Source organism: Patagioenas fasciata, chromosome Z, assembly GCF_037038585.1.
Source record: "Patagioenas fasciata isolate bPatFas1 chromosome Z, bPatFas1.hap1, whole genome shotgun sequence".
In the NCBI taxonomy this organism is placed as follows: Eukaryota; Metazoa; Chordata; class Aves; order Columbiformes; family Columbidae; genus Patagioenas; species Patagioenas fasciata.
The window spans coordinates 75,221,284-75,239,659 of record NC_092560.1 but is presented as its reverse complement, the minus strand read 5'-3'; the positions used below and the strand labels follow the sequence as shown (position 1 = coordinate 75,239,659).

Here is an 18,376-nt window from a genome sequence, read left to right as displayed (position 1 = left end):
TGACAGGAGCAGTGGAGAATGTGGCAGTCCTGGGTTTTCACTGGCACCTCCATCAGGAGCCTGTAACTGGGGTGTCAGCCACCAGTGCAGGGGAATGGTTTTATTTTAACTCATGTGGGTGTCGGAGTAGCTTTCTCGTGATGAAGTGACATACTAGAGCCAGAGGGAGCTGACGTGGACACAAATATTTTGTAGCGATCCTTTGTATGTGCAAATGGCTGATCTATTTATTTTCCTGTCTTTGAAATGTCAGGCAGTGAATAATCCCCAGTGCCCCTCCTTTTCACAGAGTGTCTTCTTTGTTCTTGCAGCCCTGGGCAGGATGGGGAGATGATGTCCATGAACATGTTTGTGTCAATTTGAAATAGGGTTAAACTGTGATCTTCAAGTCATTCTTTTCTCCATGAGTGTTGTTACAGCCTTTTAAATGCCTTGGGGGGCCTGTCTGTGTTTTGGAGCTGTGAATAATGAATTAAAAGGATGTGTGGGATCTGAGGAGAAGCAATTCAGCTTTTACACTTGCAGCAATGCTTTCCTGAGATCTTGGAAATCCTGGGAAACGTGCTGTTGCTCCTTCCATTAGCTTTATGGTCAGGATGCTAGCAAGGCCTGGGAAGAAGCAAATATGAGCCAAGGAGCTGCTGACCTCTGAAAGCTGTGTAGTCCATGGAGCAGAGCCCACTGCCCTTCTGGATCTGGTCTGGGAAAATGCTAACCCTCTAGTCCAGAGAAAGCTTTGTGCAAATGCTGTGTTGGTTATGTCCAAAGTAGGAAAGATACAGAGGTTTAGGAGGTTAGGGAGCCAACTGCTTTGCAAGGAATGTTTAAGAAGTTCATAGCGTGAGTAGAGAAGAGGTCACGGACCCACAGAAGGAAGAAGCGTGGCTCAGAAGAAAACACTCCTTACACCAGACCCTGCTCTGTACTCTGTACAGAAGTGGCTTGACTTCCCAAAGGTGCTTCAGGGAGAGACAGAGGGCAGGTGCAGGAAATCCTGGCTTGTGGCAGAGATTGGGTGTGGGAGCCTGAGTCAGCAAGGAAGTAGAAGGGTCTTGTGGAGATGTAGAGGACTGTCAAATATCATAATCAGGTTGACGGGCAAGAGCAGAAGTCCCTCTGTGTGGCGGACTCCTGATAAAGGTCCTTTGGGAGAGTAAGGATGTAAGGACAAGGGAGAACAGCATTGGAACGTGGTTAAATTCAGAGAATAGTAGTAAAAATAGTATTTATAATTGGTTGAACTAAAAACTAAGGAAGATCCAGAGTCAGGAAGGCATCACGATCGTCCCTCCAGCTGCTCTTACACCAGATCATGAGCAGAGAGGCGAAGGCCTGTCAACAATACTATTGTGGCTTCTGCAGCTCCAGGAAGACAGTGGCAGAGGAGTGTGCATGTCCTTGTTCTCTGTTTCTGAGCATATGAGCATCAGCGTCCATCTTTGAGCTTCCAGCTCAGACGCAGGATGCCAAGGATGAGCAGGTACACCCAGGAGGTGGCTTTGTATGCTACAAGCATGTAAGCTCTTGCTAGCTTGACCAGGAACCACTGCTGTAAAATGTGGATTTTGCAGTTTTGAGGACCGTATAGAGAAGTTACCTCAGAACTGTTATCTACATTGATAACACTCATAGCTGATGAATGATGAATATCCCGGGAAGCCAAAAGGGATCTTGGGTTTAAAGCCAACCACTGAATTTAGTCTCCCAACAGCAGGAGGTAGGTGGTAGCAGATGCTGTCTAAACCTGAGCTAGTGATGAAAATTTCATGTCCCTTTGACAGCAGGTTAAAGCCACCAAGTATCTCCAAAATGCAGAAAAAGCTTTACTTTAAAGCTTTACTTTAAAGTAATGAAGATTTGTGTCATGAGCCATTTGTGGTTTAGTTGTGTGACAGTGTAAAACAAGGTGGAGGACAGGTTGTGGGCTCAAGAAGAGCCATATGACTGCAGTAGTACAATATGGCTGGGATCAAGCTCCACACTAGAGGACACATGTGGAGGTTTAGGGACATGGATCCCCAGCTGATCTTGTCCCTCAGTGGCAGCTCTATCTGCTGTGAAGGGGACATGTGGAAGAACATAGACATGCAGGTCTGCAAACATGCTGGCATGTAATTTCATGCACGTTCATGATCCAACTGAGCCTGGAAGATTGGAGACTAGAACACTTGTAGAATCGGGGCTCTACTCTGTTCTCTAAATTCCCTGGGGGAGAATGAAAATCAGTACAGCTGTACTCTTGGATTTCATTTGTGTTTGCATGAGTAATTAGCTGGAGGCCTAATGCTTTCTCCTTTGCTAGAAATGGGAAAACTTACCAGTTCCCTGCCATTTTCTGTTAAGCTGCTAGGTGCCACAGCAATTGAGGACAAGTTACAAGATGGAGTCCCACAAACAATTGAGACTCTTGCCAAAGCCAACATTAAGATATGGGTTCTCACTGGAGACAAGCAAGGTAAAGGGGCTACACTTTGGGATGTTTCTCTTCTCTTCCACTGGTGGGATAATTCTGCTATGTTCTCATTCTTTCTCCTTTGAAAAACTTTACAGAGGACAAACTTACAGGGCTTTCCTTCATTGTCAGCTAGGCAAAACTCCAGTTATCTGGAATTAAACCAGGTAGGTAGTGCCTGTTCTTAACTCCTGCCCTGAGGCTGGAAGGAGCATCCTTTGCCTTTAGAGGTGTGACAAGGAGCATCCCATAGTCCCTGCCATGTGCTGTGAAAAGACAGTTGACCATCTTGGTGAAGAAGGTGGAAAACATCTTGTCCTGCTTTCCAGGAACTTTAATGCTAACATGGATATTTGGTTTGTTTCAATTTGGTCCTGGCATTAAAGATCCAGAATAGAAATGCAGGAAACATGGACTTTTGGAGAAAGCATCGAACTGGAGAAAAAAGTGAATAGACTCAAATAGATTTGTCTGGAGAAAAAGCAACTTCACTGAAATGATGTTTCAGGGAGGCCAAAAGTGTTTGCAAGTGCTTTCATGCAAGGAATGAGAAGAAAATTTTTGAAAAAAATGAAACATTTAATTTTGTCATGTTCTGCATGTAGTAGTCCTTCTCATGAACTACCAAAATACTTTTTTTTCCCCAGATTTTTTGAATAAAATGCCTTGATGTTCTTTTTCAGAACTATGGTTCGGGGCTTTTCTGGGGGCAGGGGGAGAGAAAGATAATATCCTGAAAAAATTTTATAATCAGCATGAGATTTCATTTGTTACTCCAAGTGTATTTGCCAAAGGGTGGTTTAAGATTTTTCATTTTGGCAGAATTTTTTTTCTGTGGCCACTTAGGGGAGATTTGCTGCCATGTCCATTAATCTGACTCTCCTGACTCTCTTAAGCTGTTGACTCTGAAAGAGTGAGAAATGCAGCTTTTGTCATGTGTGTGTAAAGGCCACAGAGATGATGTGGGAGTTTGGGACTGCTAAAATGGGTGATCTTCCTGGTTTTATCTTTCCCAGAGACGGCAATGAATATTGGTTACTCCTGCAACTTGCTCTATGATGACATGGATGATGTTTTCGTTATTGATGGCAGTACATCTGATGACGTACTTAATGAGCTGAGGTAAATGGCTGAAACATATGTTTTCATTGCTGTGCCCTGACACTGGAATGGAAAACTATTTGTATTTTGTATTATTCCATTTTTTTTTCCTGTGGGCTTTCAATGATGCAGTTCATTCAGGGACATTAGATAATAGCTGGTTGACTCCCTGGAAGATCCAGCGGTGATGTAGTGTAGAAATCTCCCCTGAGGATAAACTCTGAAGCTTTGCGATGCAAGAGCTCAAATCTACATAAATGCATGAGAAAGTAGAGACAGGGTGGCAATGTCAGCTGGCATTCAACAAGAGATCTGGGGCCACAAAGTCTTTGGCTCCAAGGTTCAGCTATGCCGTCGCTCTAGTGCTACTGCCATTCCTCCATATTGTGGTCCTTTGGATGTGGTCCTTTTCTAGTATTATCTGGAAATCTGCCTTCTGCCATAGCCTCCTCAGTAGATGCAAGTTCTTTGGCATAGATGAAAGTCGGAAGGTTTTTCAGTCGTTTTCTCTTGAATTAGGTGTTTGCCACACAACATATATAGAAAGGTGGGATGCTCTTTGGGATACTGTCCTTCATGGCATTCAGATTGTTTGTTTGACTTTAAATCAGCACAGGTTTAGCACACACTGTTTTGAGTTTCAGGAGCCTATTGGTGGTCTGCACAAATACCAGCAGCTAATCCATGCATGTTGTTGTAGGGATACAGGGAAAATTGAACTAAACTATCAAAGGGAAGCATATTTTTTTTTTTTAATTTTTGTAAAATTGATTTAATAAAACATACATGTCTTTGCAAGCTTTCCAGCATTACTCTGTATTTTTTTTAGGAATGCAAGGAAAAAGATGAAGCCAGACTCCTTTCTGGACAGTGATGAACTCAACATTCAGTTTGAAAAATCGTCAAAAAAAACAAAAATTTTACCTGATGAGCAAGCAAATGGAGTGTACGGTCTGGTTATCACTGGCCACAGCCTGGTAAGGAAGGTTCAGAGTCATGTTAGGGCTGAGTTCTCGTAAAAACTTAATGTGATAGGGGCATACTGGAAGACTGAAAATGCTTTAAAAATTTAGCTCTAGAGAACTGTGTTGTGTTTTGGTTTTGGTTTTGGTTTTGTGGGCTTTTTTTGTTGTTTTTTTTTTTCCTAATTGAAGATTGGGTTCAGTGGTTATTGGAGACATCAAAGGCGATGGACTGGGACAGGAAAGAGTTTGCCCTGATGCGAGGTGAACAGGAGGGACAGAGTAGCTGGATCAATTTGCATTTCCAGAAAGATACCAGAAAAATTATCAGACAGTTTATGGATGCAGCAAGAAGATAAGTTAACATCAGACATGTGTGTCAAGTATGACAAGAACACATTCTAACAAATATACCTGATAACAAATACATTTGACAGGTAGGATATATATCTTATAACTTAACTAATCAATTGTTTGATGCTCTCTCCCATGACGTTCTTCCAAGCAACCTGAAGTAACACAGTCTAGATGAAGTTGTTTAGTGACAGATGCAAGACAGCTTAGAAAGTGACTTTCAAGAGCTCACTGTTCATCTACAGCAACAGTTAAGTGGCATCTGCAGAGGGCTATCCCACGTCTATTTGGTTTTCAGTGTTTTCATTAACTGCTTAAAAAAAAAAAAGAGCATATGACATCAGGGTGGGAGAAATCACAGGCATGATGGAGTAGAAAATTAGAATTTAAAACAATTTTGAGAAGTTGGAGAAATACTCTGGAACAATGGAGAACACAGTTCTGCAAGAGCAAATGCTTTGTTCTCCACTTTCCCATAATGGACTACACACATATAAAATCAGAGAGATATATGTAAAAGCATCATCTGTTAGACTTGTAAAGGAAGTCTCCTCCTTCATTTGGCATTGGTAAAGTCTTAGCTAAAATTATTCGACTTTGGGCCATTTTCTTTCAGAAAATGTAAACCAGCTAGAGAGAGTACAAAGAAAACTGTAAGAGTACTCATGCATGATCTGGAAAGCATAAAAGAAAACTGAGAGAGAATTTCTAAGCCTGGAGGATACTGTTAAGTCTTGATAATACTTTTCAAATAGTAACAGGTAAATGAAGTAATGCAATTAAACTGGGCGAAGAGATTTTTAGGTGAAACGTCTTCCTGGTGAGAACAGTGAAGCACTGGAGTGTATTTTCCACCCTTGGAAATTTTTTAGAACTGGTTATAGAAAAAAAACCCCAACAATTTAGATACATTTCAACCCGTCTAGGAGGAAGGCTTCATCTAGATCAGGTTTATTTGTCTACTGTATTTTGCTTTCCCAGACTACAAGGGAAACAAATAGGTAGATGGAAAGAGCAGGGAGGCGCTGCCTTTCAGAGAGAAGATACTTCTCTTCCCTCTGGTTGCTACATCTCTTGATGGCAGTCCAGCGAATTTAACTCCCAGCTCTGTACCAGCCCAGCAAGTTGCTATTAAAAGAATCTCATCTTGCTTGTGTCTTGGCTTGCATGCCCTGTATACAGAGCTTGGACTATAGGAGACACTTTCAGGAAGTTTCTATGTTGTCACATGCACCCTCTCCCTCTTTTACACTTGCTCCCTCTTTAACTCCAGGGCCTTAATCCCCTTTAGATCCCCACTGCAAAACAGACAAGAGCTCTATCAAGTTTGGTGTTTCTGCGGGAGCGAATCCTCTGATATCCCAGCCAGCTGCAAGCTCCTGCCTGCTCCTGCTCCTTACCTTCAGCCTGCAGGACAGACCTGAGTACAGTGCTATAAAAGCACCACTGGCAGTGACAAAGCTTTCTTTTTATTCCTGGAAAACTACACACTCACCTACAACCTGGCAAGGAGATATGCACCACACAAAGAAATTCAAATCTGGGCTGTACAGGAGCAACCAACTTATATAGCCTGCAGCAGAGAAGACACAGTGAGATTCACCAACACCATCGCTTTCTCTTGGGTATGGGCCACAAGGACAGTGTGGACAAAACTATATGTTATGTATTTCTGTGAACCTAGAGCTTGAAAATGGTAACAGTGCTGATACTGTCCCACTCCAGCGCAGCTTCTGCTCTACCCCATGCTATGCCTACATGTAGATGGGTGGGATGGCTGCACTGGGGCAAGAGACATGAGTTGTCTTGCTTAAACTAAGCAAACAAACAGAAGAACAACAGCATCTGTAGTGGCATCATCATATAACTAGTTCTTTTGTCTGTAATATCATGAATATACTGTATGATAATGTTTTGCTAGTGCTGTACAGTGAGGATGTTGTGGCAAAAGCCACCTCTAACAGCAGCGACTGGCCAGTACTGAAGCTAAACCATGAAAAGGTCTCTTGTTGAGCAAGCCTACCTGCCATGGACGGGATGGAGGCAGGGGTGCTGCTGACTCATAGCTCTGTTTCAAGAAGAAAGGGTATCTAGCAAAAGAATTGTCTGCAGAAAGGACAGTGAACCTACTGTAATGGTTCTGAGGAAGAGAGAACCTTGTAGATTCTTTCCATGCATGTCTACAGAGAAGACACATCAAAGAACAAAGCCAAAAAGCCTGTCCTGAAAAAAATAAGCAAACCTAACACTGCTCCCCTTCTTTTGTGCAAAGCTGGAGGAGCGAACAGATATCCAATTATCTCGGTGTTTCCAGAGCAGAAATAACATGGTTGATTGATTTAAAAGGTCAGCACTCAAGAGCAAAGTTGTGTTCTCCCTGGCTTTGTGCTTTGCTTTGTCATGCCCACCTCAGCTCAGCTATTTCCATGTTTTGTTTTGTTTTGTTCTGTTCTTAATTAAGTACTTGCACATTGAAATATCATCTATTTATACCACAGATCTCCCAGAGCTCAAAAAATAAACCAAGAGGGATGAGCAGAGACTTACATGGAGATATGCAAGGTTGTCTTATGCCCAGCAGCTGTGTTAATTTAGTGATCTTATTGTTTGACACTTCTGCTGCACTGTCAGGTTACATCAGTCAGAGCAGCTGTTGTGCAAATCCAGCTGTGGTGAATCCAAAGCACAAACCTGTAGGTGTGTGCTGTGTGGTTTGATGTTGTGCTGTGTGAATGCTCCCTACAACTGAATGGGTGGATTCACTTGGGGTATCTCATACTTTCCTTCCACTGAATACAAGTGGAAGAACTAGCTCAGTTCTCGTTTCTATCCCGCTGCATCCACATTGTCAGCCCACAGGTTGCTATTAGTCTGACCTGAACACCCTCTTTGCTCCTTCTTCTCAGGCTTATGCACTAGAAGGGAATCTGGAGCTGGAGCTGGTGAGAACTGCTTGCATGTGCAAAGTGGTGATTTGCTGCCGGGTGACGCCGCTGCAGAAAGCCCAGGTGGTGGAACTGGTGAAGAAGTACAAGAAGGCTGTGACACTGGCAATTGGAGATGGCGCCAATGATGTCAGCATGATCAAAAGTGAGTGATGGCTGATAGCCGGCATGCTCTAGCAAACTGACTCACCAAAGTAGTTGCTATATCATAGAATCATAGAACCATTCTGGTTGGAAGAGATCCTCAAGATCACAGAACCACAGAATCACAGAATGTCAGGGATTGCAAGGGTTCACAGTCCACCTCCCTACCACACTTCCTCAGTTTAGCTGTAAGGTCGTCCAGACCACACTTCCTCAGTTTAGCTGTAAGGATGCTGTGGGAGACTGCGTCAAATGCTTTACCGAAGTCAAGGTAGACCATATCCACTGCTTTGCAATCATCTATCCACCTCGTTGTGTCTTCATAAAAGGCTATGAGGTTGGTCAAGCACGACTTCCCCTTGGTGAAGTCATGTTGACTGCCCCTAATGATCCTCTTATCCTTGATATGCCTTGAGATGGCACCAAGGATAAGTTGTTTCATCAGATCATAGAGTCCAACTGTTAACCTAATACTGTCACTCAACCATGCCCCTAAGAACCTTATCAACTTTTCTTTTAAATACCTCCAGGGATGGTGACTCAACTACTTCCCTGGGCAGCCTGTTCCGGTGCCTGACAACACCTGAAATATGAGGTGGCCTAGCAGCACAAACACATATCTGAGTGCCTTCTGTACCATCCTCCTTGTGGCACCAAGTGGCAGTGTCCCAAGTTCTGGCAGGTTTCTGCAGAGCACTGTCACTATAGTCTACTCATGTCTTCTGCCTCCCAGGACACACAAGAGGGCCATTTGCTCTTAATGCACCTCCAGGACCGCAGGAAGCTAAGGTTGCACCTATTGCCTGTTTCTCTGTTTCTACCTTAGAACAGGCAAAAGCCCACCAGGGCTGTGACATGGGCACCTGTGTGTCTGCAAGGCCACCATCACAAAGACAACAGAAAGAACAAACAAGTTTGTTTCAGAGAGGGCCTGTCTGTAATGCAGAAAGAAAATCTTCACGCCTGTAAATAATCCGTATAATGTTACATGATTTATTTTAACATTTTGATATAGTAGGGCCATTTGTCAATTATCTCCCTTGAGCTATAAATCAAGGGCTTCTAGGCCCCTTCGTCCTTGAGCATAATTTGATTCTGCATTACCTCAGTGCGTGTGTGAAAAAAAATCCCCTAACTAGGTATAATTAAATTAAGATTTTTCAGAAGGGCCTATTGCTAATCTTCCTTGTGTTAATTTGCAAGAATTGATTAACTGTAGCCTTTTAATTAAGAAAGAAAAGGCTAAGTAGGGAGCTTCAAGGGAGATAAGTCAGGCAGTCAGTAAAGAAAGGATAAGAAAAGCAAGTTGAAGTATACATGATAATTAGAAACTAAACCACTCCCCCCACGGGAGGGCTGGGACTTTGGGATTTTATCAATTCTCTATTCCATGGAAACTTTTGAACTTAACCCAGTCATCAAGATTGTTCTAATTAGTTAGAGCTGTATAATTAGCTGTCACATTAAACTTATGTCCATATTTAATAAACCTAAGTTATTATTAAAAAAGACGTGACTCGTCTATCTAATTATTTGATTGAACTAATAAAATCTAGGAAATGTAAAAAGGCCACAGTCTGCCTTGTAGCACCATGTCTGAGAAATCTATAAGAGGTTTGGAGATTTTGCTTGTCTGGAGTGATTTTTTAAGGCTGCTGAAAGGACATATATACATGTAAATACAAGTCATATATCAATATATTTTTTTTTTTTCATAACAGAAGCTGCTATGAACAACAGCAGTTTTGCAGTTGTAAAACATTCAGAGAGAAAATACAAATTGTCACTGAGGATGTAATTTTGTTCAAATAATACAAACTCAGTTACTGGAAAAATATCACCACAGCCAAAATCATAATAGGATTAGTGCCCCATTTTTTTGTTTTCTTTTAGTAACTTTACATATGACTTTTCATGAGAGTTGGGAGGGAATTAACACAGTGTCCCAGTGCAGGGGACTCTTTCAGAAACTAGAGTAATCAAAACTCCCATGGTAGTTACATGATCAATAACCTTCTTGTTACAGCTGCCCACATCGGGGTTGGTATCAGCGGCCAGGAGGGGATGCAGGCGGTCTTGTCCAGCGACTTCTCCTTTGCACAGTTCCGATACCTGCAGCGCTTGCTCTTGGTCCACGGCCGGTGGTCCTACATCCGCATGTGCAAGTTCCTCAAATATTTCTTCTACAAGAATTTTGCCTTCACATTAGTGCATTTCTGGTATGGCTTCTTCTCTGGCTTCTCAGCACAGGTAGGTCAAGCTTCTGTTTTGTCATGGTCATGTCTAGCATTTTCAAGCAAGGTGTCTGGAAACATTTTAGAAGGAAATAGATTAAGCCATTCCTTCCACCTCGCTGCGTGGCACACAGGTCTGTCTTCTGCTGTATAAAGCAGATATTGCAGCTCTCATTGTACTGCTGGTAGAGGATGGATGCCTGATGACATTTAGAATAGAATCATAGAATCATTTTGGTTGGAAAAGACCTTTAAGGTCATTGAGTTTAACCATTAACCTAACACTGCCGAGTCCACCTCAAAACCACATCCCTACTTCAGCAACACATTTTTTAAACACCTTCAGCAACGGTGACTCCACCACTTCCCTGGGCAGCCTGTTCCAACGCCTGACAACCCTTTCCATGAAGAAATTTTTCCTAATATCCAATCTGAACCTCCCCTGGTGCAACTTGAGGCCATTTCCTCTCATCCTATAACTTGTTACTCAGGAGAAGAGACCAACACCCTCCATGATACAACCTCCTTTCAGGTAGTCGTAGACAGTGATAAGGTCTCCCCTCAGCCTCATTTTCTCCAGGCTAAACAGCCCCAGTTCCTTCATCTGTTCCTCAACAGACTTGTGCTCCAGACCCTTTACCAGCTTCGCTGCCCTTCTCTCAACTTGCCCATTGGAAGCTTTGCTCCTATGTGGTGAAGGAAGGCCCAAGAAATCTATGAGACCAATAATTACATAGTCATAGCAGCCTGCTCATAGGAAATCTATAAAGGATCCATGTCCTCTGATGTTTCAAATTAAGAGAGGCTTAGCAGCATGGATTCCTGTATCCATAAAACTCTGAACAGTTTGAACCTGCTTGGATGATCTTCATCTTCTCTGTGGAGATAGTTAAAATCCACTTTGTTAAAACCAGGTGCATTATGAAGCACACAGGTACCTTGTGGGATTTCCGAAAGTGTTCAAACTGCCTACATCTACCAACAAGAATATAGATCACACAGAGGCCAGACCAGTTTGGCCACATTTGTGTAAGGCCCGCACTTGCCTGATGAGCACATTTCACAGAACCACACAGCATCACAGAATGTCAGGGATTGGAAAGGACCTCAAAAGATCATCCAGTCCTATTCCCCCGCTGGAGCAGGAACACCCAGATAAGGTTACACAGGAAGGCATCCAGGTGGGTTTTGAATGTCTCCAGAGTAGGAGACTCCACAACCCCCCTTGGCAGCCTGGGCCAGGCTCGTTCACCTTCACTGAGAAGAAGTTTCTTCTCAAATGTAAATGGAACCTCCTGTGTTCCAGTTTACACCCATTACCTCTTGTCTTATCACTGGCTGTCACCAAGAAGAGCCTGGCTCCATCCTCCTGACACTCACCCTTTACATATTTATAAACATTAATGAGGTTACCCCTCAGTTTCCTCTTCTCCAGGCTAAAGAGCCCCAGCTCCCTCAGCCTTTCCTCATAAGGGAGATGCTCCACTCCCTTAATCATCTTTGTTGCCCTGTGCTGGACTCTCTCCAGCAGTTCCCTGTCCTTCTGGAACTGAGGGGCTCAGAACTGGACACAATATTCCAGATGCGGTCTCACCAGGGCAGTTTAGCCCCTGGCGTGTTCCACCAACTTGCAAGAGAAGCAACTCCCTTGCAGCGAAAAATCCGGTGTCAGTTTAAGACAAACCGATGTCCAACCCAGACCCTGGGCAGAGCGGGCAGCCTGCGAACGTGATCGAAGCGCTGCAGGCAAGGCCGGTTCTGCCGGGGCTGCCTGCCCGCCCGCCACGGAGCGCGGACCCCACCTGCCGGCGGCCGCGGCGATCGTGCTCCGGCTGCAGAGCAAACGGGGCTGGGGTGGGATCCTTCCTTCCCCCGCGTGTTCACACAGCTCATGGTAATGAGCCGTTTGGGGCTGCTGAGATTGAGTCACCTTGCAATTTTGGTCTCAGAAGCGTCTCAAAGTAACATGTCCCAATGTTTAGTCGTGTATGCTTTGGAAGAGTTGGAAAAGGAACCATTCTGCTAACTCCATGCTCTGTTTATTTGTTCGTTTGTTTTATCTTTAGACTGTCTACGATGAGTGGTTCATTACGCTTTACAATTTGGTATATACCTCCCTCCCGGTGCTAGGAATGAGCCTCTTCGATCAGGTACTGTTTCTATCACCATTTCTATTTTTTTTTTTTTAATAGAGATTTTATCTCCAGGTGTTTCAAGCTGGTTCCATGAGGGGAAAGCCACTGATTTGTTGGGTTGCTACTGTGGTAGCTCCTAAAATAGTTTCCTGCCAGTGACAGTTGAGAGCACAAAAAAAAAAGAAAGGATGCACCACAGAGGATATCCTGATTTGGCCAGTGGGTTCCCATGTGTGAGGAGACGTTTGTGTTAGACAGTTGACTACAGAGAAATCAGCCATTGCAACACTCCCTGAAGCTCTGTTCCTGAAGCCTGACAAGTGACTTTTTAATGAGTGCACAGAGGAATGAACGAATGAGAACTCTGAAGCCAGGTTTTCCGGGTTCAGCTTTTCTAGTGGTAGTTTTCCTGCAGTCATTTCACATACACATTTCTATCTCATGCACTGCTACTGTTCAGCAAGACAAAGGAGCACTAAAGCTGCTCCTATATGACTTTTACAAGTTAAATAAGTAGGAACTTGCCACTCTGTAATGGTTCACAGTGTTCAGTTCTGGGCACTTAAGGGATATGTGCGAGGCAGCTTTGCCTGTGTGTGGACCCAGGAAAGGTATTTTCTATCTCTTAGCTTCCAGGCAACTCACAGGAGAGCAGACCATGAAGTCTGCTTAGGATGAAGGGTACCTTCTTTTTTATTTTTTTCAGCCCTTCTCAGCTTTCTCAGCACAAGAAAAGTGAAATTCAACAGGGAAAATGTGCCTAGGTTATCTTGGGATATAGCATGCTTATCAGGACAATGGAGTGAATTGTGTGCTAAACGTTTCCTCATGGAAATGCGTGTCACAGCAACATGGCAACCCTAAGTGATCTTGTGTGGCTGGTAGGCAGGTGTCAGAAAATCTGACCATCTTCACTCTGCTTTCAGGATGTGGATGATCGTTGGAGCATGCTGTTTCCTCAGCTATACGTGCCTGGCCAGCAAAACCTCTATTTTAACAAAATAGTGTTTGTCAAGTGCATGTTGCAAGGGATCTACAGTTCCCTCATTCTCTTCTTCATCCCCTATGGGGCCATGTACAATACAATGAGAAGTGATGGGAAGGCCATTGCTGACTACCAGTCCTTTGCACTGATGGCTCAAACCTGCTTATTGATTGTGGTGTCTGTACAGGTAAGCCATCCCAGCTAACATTTTTAGGAATTAGTTCTTGTTTTATGAAGGAAGCATCTGGAGGGCCACTTGGGATCTTGATAACATTGCATTTGCTGCTGCATCTTGCATTCTTGAAAAAACAAAACAAAACAAAACAGTCTCTTGACACCAGATTACTCTCCTCAGTTCAACAGAAGAACAGATTCATATGTTATGAAAGATGGAGGTGACAGCAGGAATGCAGATTCTTTGCCTTGGCAAGTTTAGAGCCATAGCACAAACAAACAAACAAACAAGCAAACAGTTAAGGCTGGGAGTAAAGAAGGACTCACTCCCATATTAGAGGGTGGGGTTGAAGCATGGGACTATCTGTCTGCTATCAGGCAGTCATTTGCAGGATCTCCATAATGAGCCTGTCCCGGTAGCCTGGCTCTATGCATGATGCAGGTTGTGCAACTGCACTTGCTGGAAGAAATAGTTAAGACTTGGGTGGTAAAAAATGCAGATGGTACAAGCAGGATGAGAGAAATTTCTTAAAAGAAAAGCCAGTCAATCACACCTCCATAGATAATGGTTTCTGCTCTCTGAGGTCTTGTGGGCTCCTTGTCCTAACTGTCAGTGCTAGATCAGAGGTTGTGATGGTGATGTAAGCATGGCTCATTAAACTTAATATCTTGTCCCCAGTACTGACCACCGGTGAATGCTTAAGAAGAGTGCCAACGTAGTAATGCTTACTTTGAACAGTGTCTCGGCATCCTGTGATCTGTGTCTTGGTGTTTCTCAAAACTTGAATGAATAACAGTCTTGGAGTCAGGTGTACAAAGAAGAGGACAAGATCTCTACCTGTGTTCAGCACTGATCTGCTAAATAATGAAAGCACTGACAATAACTGTATTGCTCCGTTCTTTCAGATTGGCTTGGATACCTCCTACTGGACAGTTGTGAACCAGTTCTTCATCTGGGGCAGCCTTTCTGTTTACTTTGCTATCACCTTCACCATGTATAGTGACGGCATGTACATGATCTTCACAGCCTCCTTTCCATTTGTTGGTAAGCCCTGGGACAAATTGGATTGCACTCAAAATGGGCACAGTGCAGGGCTTAAATCTGTTGAGTATTTCTAGTACATGTTATTGTCTCTCTGGAGGCAATAACAGAATATATTGATAGCCTTTCCTACAAGAAATGCCAGGGTATTTCTGAGGGCTACTGGGAATGCTTACTTCGAATCTCATCCATGCAGGTGAACTATGCCATGTCCACTTCCTTGCATAAGAATGCACATTCACAGGCAGCCACAGGAATGAAGCTTTAAATACACCTACTAAGCTGGCTGGAACGCTTTCTGCAGCTCTTTTAAAGTCTGTTTCTAAGTGGACACACTTACAGATGGACACACTTACAGATGGACACATAGAGATATCTAGGAGTATTTTGTTTGCAGAAGGGTGTATGTTCTTTTGCAAATAACATATTGGTATAGGAAAGCAGAGAAGTGCAACATCCAGTTAGACATGCGAAAAATACCATGTGATTATGGTGAGCCTTCTGCCAAGTTAAATGGCAAATTCCCAACAACAAAAAATCCAGTGACAACCACGTATTTGAAGTTAATCTACATACCAGATATCTGAACACATGCAAAAAGTGAAGGATAATATAGAGATGAGTCCATCTCCTAAGACTTTGAAAGGAAGGAAGATGAAAGCACAGTGAAGTAATTCAGATGTTTTTTAATAGCTCTCTGCGTCCATAGCCAATATTGATACAGCATTGCAATGAGACTCTATTTCTAAAATCCCAAAGACTTTTGTTCTGTATCTCAGGTTAGTGTATTGATCAGTGTCTGTATTTCTGGATTAATTATTAAGCCAAGATTTGTTGTGCCTCTCTTCACGGCAATATCAAAGGACTTGGCCGTTTTAGAAATATGTGATATGCAGGTCTGTTGTTGCAATGTATTTTCCAAGCCGATGGTCACAGCCACTAGAAGATGGCTTTTAGTGTCAAAAGTGCTGAGTGAGAGAAGACAGAGTGTCTGTTCAGTTTCCAAGGACAGGTAGCAGCTCACTTGCCAGGGATATCTCTATCTGATGCTCTGTTGATACTACATAGGTCAAATTAGCCATAATGCTGAGTGAGGCTTAATAAGGCATCAGTCTGAAACTATTTTTAAGGGAAGTGTTTCTGGTCTGGACTGAGACAACCTGTTTACTTGAATTTCAGTGGAGTTGCATTACAGCAGAATTTGGCCAACTGAAAAGAAAACATTAAGCAACTTTACTGCCAACAACAGCATCACTAAGCCCTGTAATCAGACTTTTGTGGACTGTTTGTTCTCTCTTACATTCCTTCAGTTTTGGAGAAGTCAGAAGTGAGTGCTTTGGTTTCAAAGAAGGTTGCAGTGTCACGCCAGCCAATGGCAGCTGCTCTGCCCGTATACCCTTTAGAGTATGCTGTCCATGCAAACACCAAGGGCAATACATGCTTATTTCACAAAAAGCTGTGATCCTGTTGTCTGCCGGGCAGAGCCAGTACTCCATATGCTTCAGGAAATGGTTCTGGGAAGTAAGAAGGTAGTGATCCTCCTTTTTGCACTAGAGTTCTGGCAAAACATGAGAGGGCTGGAGTGCTGCTCAAAAAGGTCTCCCGAACATTTGTATCAGTCATTTTCAGTGATTTGACCCTTTGTAAAGAGATTAGGCATTCACTCTGACATCCTTGTCTCCCTGAGTTGCTTCAATTGTGTCTGGATGCTGCATTTTTCTCTGCTCGTCTCAGTGTTACTGGTATTGCTGTGCTCTCTAGAGCAAGCTGATTTCACTGTTGGAGACGGTGTCCTCTTTATATTTTCGTCTGTTCACCAAGTGCTTCAGAGTCACAGAGAGTGAGAGGTTCAGGTGAATGATGGTGAGGGGTGCTGCTGTCACAGTTTTAATCGTGCTTTTGTTTTTCAGGTACGGCTCGAAACACCCTCAGCCAGCCAAATGTGTGGCTAGCAATCTTCCTCAGCGTCACCCTCTGTGTGCTGCCTGTGGTTGGCTTTCGGTTCCTCAAGACTCAGTTAAAGCCAACTCCCAGTGATAAAGTAAGGACATACCTTATCAAGCCAGAAATCCTGCTTACTACTACCTGTGCTTACTGTGGAACCATAATGCATGAGCTTGGGCGTTGCTTTGAGTCCATGTCCCTATAGGTGCAAGTGCTGCCATCCGTCTGTCCCCTAGTCCTTTGAGAAGGAATATGGGGTTTGGCACAGTTCAAACCATCTGCAGCTGGGACCAAGGCTGAGATTATTCAACTGTGGATTAGATTGCACTGCAACAAGGAAGCTGCACTATTTTTAGGTGAAGGGTTTAAGTGCTATGGCTCGGTGGCAAAGGAGTGGCCTGTTGTTGTGCAGTTTTTATCCTGGCAGACCACAGCCCTTCACTCTCCACCCAGGCATACATGTTGGCTGGGGATTTTTTTTACTTCAGAATTTATTTCATTTATAGCCAATGGTTATATGCCCCCTCTGAAGCCAGCTGCCCTCCTGCCCCTAGGAATAGGAGGATGGAGCCATTAGGGCAAGGAGAAGCTGTGAGAGATGAATAGATTATGCCAGAGACATCACTGAGCAACTTGGTCCCCTTAACCTTCTCAAGGATCTTCTGCAGGTGACTCCTTTGTTCATTTAAGATGGATGAACCTGGTACTTTGTGTATGGTATGGGCTGTAGCCCCATCTCAGGGAGTTGGCAGTGGTTTGAAAGAGCCTGAGCTCGCTCCTTTATTCCTCCTGTGGAAAGATGGTGGGTTTGTAGCTCAGAAAGCAGCATCTTTCCTGAGCTCCAGTGATTTTGGTATCTCTGCTGCATGGTCTCTTAAGTTACCTCTGTCACAAATGTATCCCTTAGGAAGAAAACACATTGTTAATTGCATTCTTCTAAATGATAAGGGATGAGAGAATTTGGTTGCAACGGAGAGGTTTAGCTGGGTTTCTTCAGTTGAAGTTTATTATCTGGAGTTCTGTGTCCAGTCTGGGCTCCACAGTTTAAGAAGGACAAGGAATTACTGGAAGGAGTCCAGCAGTGGGCTACAAAGATGCTGAGGGGTCTGGAGCATCTTTCTTATGAGGAGAGAATGAGAGAGCTGGGTCTGTTCAGCCTGGAGAAGCTGAGAGGAGACTTAATTAATACTGATAAATATCTCAAGGGTGGGTGTCAAGAGGATGGACCAGACTCTTTTCAGTGGTGCCCAATGACAGGAGGAGGGGCACCAGACTGAAGCACAGTAGGTTCCACCTGAATAGGTGGAGAAACTTCTTTACTTTGAGGGTGCCAGAGCACTGGAACAGGCTGCCCAGAGAGGGTGAGGAGTCTTCTTCTCTGGAGACATTCAAAACCCACCTGGACACATTTCCTGCTTTGGTGAACCTGCTTTAGCAGGTGGGTTGGACTAGATGTTCTCCAGAGGTCGCTTCCAACCCCAACCATTCTGTGATTCTGTGACCACATAGCTCACTACAGCCAATGGACTCCTCCAGAAGATCAGCATAAACACAGCTTTCCGGAGTTGCTTCCAAAGAGGAGCATCTGCTAAATGCTGCTGCCACCTGGTGCTTCCTTCGTCTTCCTGCACCGAGCTGCGAGACACGACTGCCTGAGCACAGTCCCGAGGGCGTGCTCGTCGCTGACCGCCCTTGGGATGTCTGCGAAATTCCCCCGGTGCTCCAGGACTGTTGGAGAAGGAGCGAAGGGGAATTTTCAGCCCTTGCAGAGGGGGTAGGTGGGTGCTAGAGAAGACTGCTAGGTAGGGAGGTCCCCAGGACACAGAGGCAGTTCAGATGTGAGAAAACAGGCTGAGTTTACCCTTCAGTTGAGTGGAAGTCCAACACAGCTGTCACCCAGGATT

The 18,376-nt window shown here is 44.0% G+C and overlaps 1 protein-coding gene across 2 annotated transcripts in view; it reads left to right on the top strand.

Moving 5' to 3' along the window:
* LOC136115399 (phospholipid-transporting ATPase ID-like) overlaps nucleotides 1–18,376 on the top strand; it is an 88,901-nt gene that overhangs the window by 66,851 nt on the left and 3,674 nt on the right. For both annotated transcript variants that reach the window (XM_065861504.2, XM_065861503.2), the window contains exons 19-27: nucleotides 2,344–2,455; nucleotides 3,469–3,574; nucleotides 4,383–4,530; nucleotides 7,776–7,959; nucleotides 9,985–10,208; nucleotides 12,259–12,342; nucleotides 13,254–13,499; nucleotides 14,393–14,531; nucleotides 16,439–16,569. In XM_065861504.2, coding sequence (XP_065717576.1) covers nucleotides 2,344–2,455; nucleotides 3,469–3,574; nucleotides 4,383–4,530; nucleotides 7,776–7,959; nucleotides 9,985–10,208; nucleotides 12,259–12,342; nucleotides 13,254–13,499; nucleotides 14,393–14,531; nucleotides 16,439–16,569 — 1,374 coding nt within the window. The remainder of the gene's footprint in view (nucleotides 1–2,343; nucleotides 2,456–3,468; nucleotides 3,575–4,382; nucleotides 4,531–7,775; nucleotides 7,960–9,984; nucleotides 10,209–12,258; nucleotides 12,343–13,253; nucleotides 13,500–14,392; nucleotides 14,532–16,438; nucleotides 16,570–18,376) is intronic.